Source organism: Coregonus lavaretus (assembly GCF_964263955.1).
Source record: "Coregonus lavaretus genome assembly, chromosome: 25".
Lineage (NCBI taxonomy): Eukaryota > Metazoa > Chordata > Actinopteri > Salmoniformes > Salmonidae > Coregonus > Coregonus lavaretus.
Genome location: NC_140012.1, coordinates 13014218 through 13021424, shown reverse-complemented (window position 1 = coordinate 13021424; position 7207 = coordinate 13014218). Strand labels below are relative to the sequence as shown.

At 41.6% G+C, this 7207-nt stretch overlaps 1 protein-coding gene across 1 annotated transcript in view; it reads right to left on the bottom strand.

Annotated features, from left to right (window-relative positions):
* LOC311100531 (zinc transporter ZIP11-like) overlaps window positions 1–6798 on the bottom strand; it is a gene marked incomplete at its 5' end in the record, with an annotated part of 179726 nt that extends 172928 nt beyond the window's left edge. Inside the window, one exon of the mRNA XM_084141445.1 lies at window positions 6766–6798. Within this exon, the coding sequence (XP_083997571.1) occupies window positions 6766–6798 (33 nt within the window). The remainder of the gene's footprint in view (window positions 1–6765) is intronic.
* Window positions 6799–7207: the final 409 nt, after the last annotated feature.

Below are 7207 nucleotides of genomic sequence, written 5' to 3'. Positions count from 1 at the left end.
TTATTGCCTTTCATTGAATTGTTCCATCTTTGTGTCCAAAATAGTTGTCTTACTGACATGCTGTCTCTGAAATCAATGTGCTTTGCTAGTTAGCTAACGTTAGCTAGCTAAGTTTCAGAAATGTTAATGAGGAATGTGATAAAATATTTAGTATGTGCATGCCCATGTAGCTATTTTATAATGTAGCAAGCTAGCTAGTATTGTCCAATGAGTTAGAATGCATGCTGTATACTGTAAGTTCGCTTTTAGACAACACCATGTCACTGTCTGTTTCGATGATGCTGAGACAACTTTGCTTTTGTTCGCTGGTTTTGTTGGAACGTAACACGTGCTTTACGGCATTACCAAGATACATGCGCTATCCGGGGCCAGAATAATATATTCTAATTTCGTTTTAAGTAATTGAAAAAGGTGAATAACTTACTGTCACTCCTGCACCGAAAGTCCAATGTATTTACTTCCTACTTCCCTGTACGCATGTCTGTGACAGGGTGAGCACCGCCCCTCGCAAAATGCCATTGGCTAGTCCAGGTTGGAGGCGTTTATTGAAATTTGATAGGACAATGAGTCTTCATTCACAAAGACACAGCGCGCCTACACTAACTTTTGAGATAGGTTTACTTGAATGTAGCTGTCTTTTATGAATTTAATGTTAATTGTTTTTTTTTTTCATCTTGCCACTTTCTGTGGACAATTCAAACTTCTAACTGAACATATACAACAAGGGTGTAATTGCTTCCCGCAATTCGGGGCATTCCTACATGTGGGTATCCGTCAGTGGAGGCTGGTGGGAGGAGCTATAGGAGGACAGGTTCATTGTAATGGCTGGAATGGAACACATGGAACGGAGTCAAACATGTGGTTTCTATATGTTTGATACCGTTCAATTTATTCCATTCCAGCCATTACAAAGAGCCCGTCCTCCTATAGCTTCTCCCACCAGCCTCCTCTGATATTCCTGCATATGCAGGAACCACTGAGGTAGAGTTTTCACTAGTTACCACAGCCACAAAGTCAAAATGGGCTATATTGCAAAAATTCATGAAAACAAAAATGTGTTTTTTGGTCTTGTAGAAATAGGCAAGGTTTATGACTTTGGCTGTGGTAACTAGTAACGACCCTGAGGCAGGAACTCCTCTTTAAACTTCTGTTGGTCCATTTCTAAAAGACCTCCCCAGAAGAAGTTGCCGCCACTATTTTAACGTAATTTCCTGTACTAAAGAGGAAATGTAAGTTTAGGTTCCACCTCTGAAGAGGTTTCCACTAGGCTATATCGTAAAAATTAATGGAAACAAAAATGAGCTTTTTGGTCTTAATTTAAGGTTTGGTTTAGGCATAATGATAGCAGTGTGGTTAAGGTGATGGTTAATGTTAGGGTTATTTTTGAAATCTGATTTTAAGAAGATAAATTGTAGAAATGGGCGGGGTTTATGACTTTGTGTCTGTAGTAACTAGTGATGACACTCCGTGCTTAGCTAGCATGCTAACCTTATCTACCTAGCTAGCTAGCTAACTTGCTAGCCTAATCTACAGTTGAAGTCGGAAGTTTACATACACCTTAGCCAAATACATTTAAACTCAGTTTTTCACAATTCCTGACATTTAATCCTAGTAAAAATTCCCTGTTTTAGGTCAGTTAGGCTCACCACTTTATTTCAAGAATGTGAAATGTCAGAATAATAGTAGAGAGAATGATTTATTTAAGCTTTTATTTCTTTCATCACATTCCCAGTGGGTCAGAAGTTTACATGCACTCAATTAGTATTTGGCAGCATTGCCTTTAAATTGTTTAACTTGGGTCAAACATTTCAGGTAGCCTTCCACAAGCTTCCCATAATAAGTTGGGTGAATTTTGGCCCATTCCTCCTGACAGAGCTGGTGTACCTGAGTCAGGTTTGTAGGCCTCCTTGCTCGCATATGCTTTTTCAGTTCTGCCTACATATTTTCTATAGGATTGAGGTCAGGGCTTTTAACTTTGGAAGTATGCTTGGGGTCATTGTCCATTTGGAAGACACATTTGCGACCAAGCTTTAACTGCCTGGCTGATGTCTTGAGATGTTTCTTCAATATATCCACATAATTTTCCTTCCTCATGATGCCATCTATTTTGTGAAGTGCACCAGTCCCTCCTGCAGCAAAGCACCCCCACAGCATGATGCTGCCACCCTCGTGCTTCACAGTTGGGATGGTGTTCTGCGGCTTGCAAGCTGCGTGGTCCCATGGTGTTTATACTTGCGTACTATTTTTTGTACAGATTAACGTGGTACCTTCAGGCGTTTGGAAATTGCTCCCAAGGATGAACCAGACTTGTGGTGGTCTACAATTCTTTTTCTGAGGTCTTGGCTGATTTCTTTTGATTTCCCATGATGCCAAGCAAAGAGGCACTGAGTTTGAAGGTAGGCCTTGAAATACATCCACAAGTACACCTCCAATTGACTCAAATTATGTCAATTAGCCTATCAGAAGCTTCTAAAGCCATGACATCATTTTCTGGAATTTTCCAAGCTGTTTAAAGGCACAGTCAATTTAGTGTATGTACACTTCTGACCCACTGGAATTGTGATACAGTGAATTATAAGTGAAATAATCTGTCTGTAAACAATTGTTGGAAAAATTACTTGTGTCATGCACAAAGTAGATGTCCTAACAGACTTGCCAAAACGATAGTTTGTTAACAAGAAATTTGTGGAGTGGTTGAAAAACAAGTTTTAATGACTCCAACCTAAGTGTATGTAAACTTCCAACTTCAACTTTATCTAGCTATCGGGTGTTGCTGGGTTGCTAGCTAGCTAGGTCTCTGGTACACAGAAGGCAGGAGGCAGTGGCGACACCGGCAGCTAGCTAACTAGGACACCAGAGGGCAGTGTCCTTTGCCCCCGCCTGTCGGGCACTGCTTTCCCGCAGTTTCTATTATACACTGCTCAAAAAAATTAAGGGAACACTTAAACAACACAATGTAACTCCAAGTCAATCACACTTCTGTGAAATCAAACTGTCCACTTAGGAAGCAACACTGATTGACAATACATTTCACATGCTGTTGTGCAAATGGAATAGACAACAGGTGGAAATTATAGGCAATTAGCAAGACACCCCCAATAAAGAAATGGTCCTGCAGGTGGTGACCACAGACCACTTCTCAGTTCCTATGCTTCCTGGCTGATGTTTTGGTCACTTTTGAATGCTGGCGGTGCTTTCACTCTAGTGGTAGCATGAGACGGAGTCTACAACCCACACAAGTGGCTCAGGTAGTGCAGCTCATCCAGGATGGCACATCAATGCGAGCTGTGGCAAGAAGGTTTGCTGTGTCTGTCAGCGTAGTGTCCAGAGCATGGGCGGTGTGTTCAATAGGGCGATATGGGCGACGCACTGCCAAACGGGAAAAGGAAGGGATTTTTTTTCTAATCAATTATATCATGGCAACAGTAGTTCAGTGTTCACGTCTGATCTGCCAGCCACTAAATGTCCAATCAGGCTAAAGTCGTGCTTCAAATGTCCCCGCCCGTTTTGGGGCGATTTCAGTCAGGTTGAAAATCGCCCAGAAGTCTCTCATAGCCTCTAATGTAAAATATTTTTTTTTCAAATTTCTGAGCTTTCAATACATTCTCTATGGGTGTCTGAGGGCTTGCACTTACGCGCTTTCGTCATACGTAACGTAACGTAACCATGAACGGCAGACAGCAACGCTTGGACAGCGACTGGTGTAACCGACATGCACCATCTTTCAGAAAAGATTAAGAAAAATGAGCTGTCAAAGACCCACATTGATAGCTGTTTGAGATTGTCTGCTTTGGTGAGAGTGAATATTGCCACTCAACTGGATGAGGGATACAGGCTAGCTGTCCGCCGCCACAACGATGAGGTTAGCAACAGCAGAGTCGTGAACACTGTCTACGAGAATCGAGACGACCTCATAGAATGTTTTGAAGCCATCCGGACGGGTTCATTGGGTTCATTTGACCAGCCCACCGTACCAGAAGCTACAGAATAAGGACATCGATGCTGTCTTTATCAAACGTGCCCTCGACAGCTTCGCAAGCAGTGTGCAGGCCATAAGGTAAGATAAAGATTAAACAATATCATTCGATCTTTCTCAAAGCAGAGCTTTATTTGAAAATGTATGCATGAAAGGAGACTGCATTTGTGTTTGAAATTACATTATTGTCATTATATATGGCCAGTGGTGTAATCTATCTTATTTTATATACTATGTGTACTGTACAGTGGTGCTCATAAGTGTATGAACACATTCTAAAGCTGACTAAAAAGAGGAATAAAAAAATTAAAAAATCATCTTTTGGAAATTGATCTTAATGACTTAATTAAAAAAGTTGGAAAATCCAACCTTTAAGGACACCAATTTTCTTTTCTTTTTTATTCCTCTTTTTAGTCAACTTTAGCATGGGATCATAAGCTTATGAGCACCACTGTATACTGTGCTGAACATCCAGGCTATGTGAGACACAAAGGCTAACTTAAACACTAAAGACTTTATGCATCCCTGCCCATTTTAAGTGGAACTGAAGTATTTGTACTATACATGGATACATTGCATATACCTGTGCATCACATAGACAACAATACTGTACAAAGCCAACAAACACATTGGTCTGTTTGCCTTCAGGGACTCCTCTCAACAGCAGCTGCAAGAAGCAACAGGAGCCAAAAGACCCAGAACAGCTTTGAGAGAAGAGGAGAAGCAGAGGCTGTCTGAAGAGGTCTGCAACACCATCCTGGATCACACCAAAGAAAGGTTCTCTTTCTCTGGCCACCTTGTGAGTGCTACCTTACTGCAAGCAGACATGTTTGAAAGGTACTGCCATTCAAAAAAATAAAAAATCTGTTCATGTTCATTTTTACAAATCTATACAATTGGCCAGAATATGGTTGTTCATATTTACAAATCTATACAATTGGCCAGAATATGGTTGTTCATTTTTACAAAGCCATACATATTGTTTATGCAGTGTTGAGGAATGTGAAAGAACACCCTTGATTATTTTTACTGTGATAACTTATTTTGCTTTTGTAAGCCAACACTTTTGAGATCAGTCAATAAATGCTTCTGGTATTGACTTATATGCTGCCCCTGTCTTCATGTTGTTGCTGGATATATCTTTTTAAAAATGTGTGTAGGTCACCTAAATCATCAGAAAAATTGCCCCTCCTGAGAATTTTTTCAGGAGCCGCCACTGGTCCAGAGCATGGAGGCGCTACCAGGAGACAGGCCAGTACATCAGGAGACGTGGAGGAGGCCGTAGGAGGGCAACAACCCAGCAGCAGGACTGCTACCTTCGCCTTTGTGCAAGGAGGAGCAGGAGGAGCACTGCCAGAGCCCTGCAAAATGACCTCCAGCAGGCCACAAATGTGCATGTGTCTGCTCAAACGGTCAGAAACAGACTCCATGAGGGTGGTATGAGGGCCCGACGTCCACAGGTGGGGGTTGTGCTTACAGCCCAACACCGTGCAGGACGTTTGGCATTTGCCAGAGAACAACAAGATTGGCAAATTCGCCACTGGCGCCCTGTGCTCTTCACAGATGAAAGCAGGTTCACACTGAGCACGTGACAGACGTGACAGAGTCTGGAGACGCCGTGGAGAACGTTCTGCTGCCTGCAACATCCTCCAGCATGACCGGTTTGGCGGTGGGTCAGTCATGGTGTGGGGTGGCATTTCTTTGGGGGGCCGCACAGCCCTCCATGTGCTCGCCAGAGGTAGCCTGACTGCCATTAGGTACCGAGATGAGATCCTCAGACACATTGTGAGACCATATGCTGGTGTGGTTGGCCCTGGGTTCCTCCTAATGCAAGACAATGCTAGACCTCATGTGGCTGGAGTGTGTCATCAGTTCCTGCAAGAGGAAGGCATTGATGCTATGGACTGGCCCGCCCGTTCCCCAGACCTGAATCCAATTGAGCACATCTGGGACATCATGTCTCGCTCCATCCACCAACGCCACGTTGCACCACAGACTGTCCAGGAGTTGGCGGATGCTTTAGTCTAGGTCTGGGAATAGATCCCTCAGGAGACCATCCGCCACCTCATCAGGAGCATGCCCAGGCGTTGTAGGGAGGTCATACAGGCACGTGGACGCCACACACACTACTGAGCCTCATTTTGACTTGTTTTAAGGACATTACATCAAAGTTGGATCAGCCTGTAGTGTGGTTTTCCACTTTAATTTTGAGGGTGACTCCAAATCCAGACCTCCATGGGTTGATAAATTTGATTTCCATTGATAATTTTTGTGTGATTTTGTTGTCAGCACATTCAACTATGTAAAAAAAAAAAAGTATTTAATAAGAGTATTTCATTCATTCAGATCTAGGATGTGTTATTTTATTGTTCCCTTTATTTTTATGAGCTGTGTATACAGTAAATATAAAGGATCCATAACTCTGCAACTCTTTAGGCTAGAAACAAGCTGTAAAATGCACAAGAAAGACATGGCTATAGTGTACATGGGGATATTTTTGTTTAGTCTCTACAGCTGAGTTATATGACCTTCAAAAGTGAATGACTTAAAACTGTTTTCTTTTACTTTGCTTTAAATGAGAATTTAGTCATATTTTACAATTTAAGACTGTCACAATCAATTGAACAATTCACCTTCTGAAAACTGCAGAAAATTCATTTTGACTGTACATGGTAAATTCTACACATACTTTAATAGTTGGTTCAAAATTGATTTGAGCTATTAGAGGGCAACAAGGCCAGAAGACCAGTGTTTAAACCAATGACGTGTATAAACCCTGGATGACTGACATGGTCGCTGTATTGAAGCCACCGCGCAGCCATCTTGGTAGTCCTCCTCCATTGTAAAAAAAGATATTGGAAGCTATAGAAATGCATTTATTAATGTCTACATTCGTTTTGACACGTTTATTCTATTACAGTCACCTTAATACATACTTTTACAATATATTGTGTGAGCTAAACATAACAATAAAAAATGGAAAAATATATGAAAAATTTTCCTTAAAGTATTCTTCTTTTAGATGACTAATGTTACTGTCCCAACTACAACGACGAAAAATACTTAAATACCTGTAATTTTGTAATTGAAACATTTACTTCAAATACTGTAGAATTCCATTAATTCCTATGGAGCACTGTTCCTACTGGGGAGTGCCAATATGGCCGACTGGTGGCTTCATAGTTCTCAACGGCCAATACATAGTGTCAGCAATCCAAGGTTTATATACAT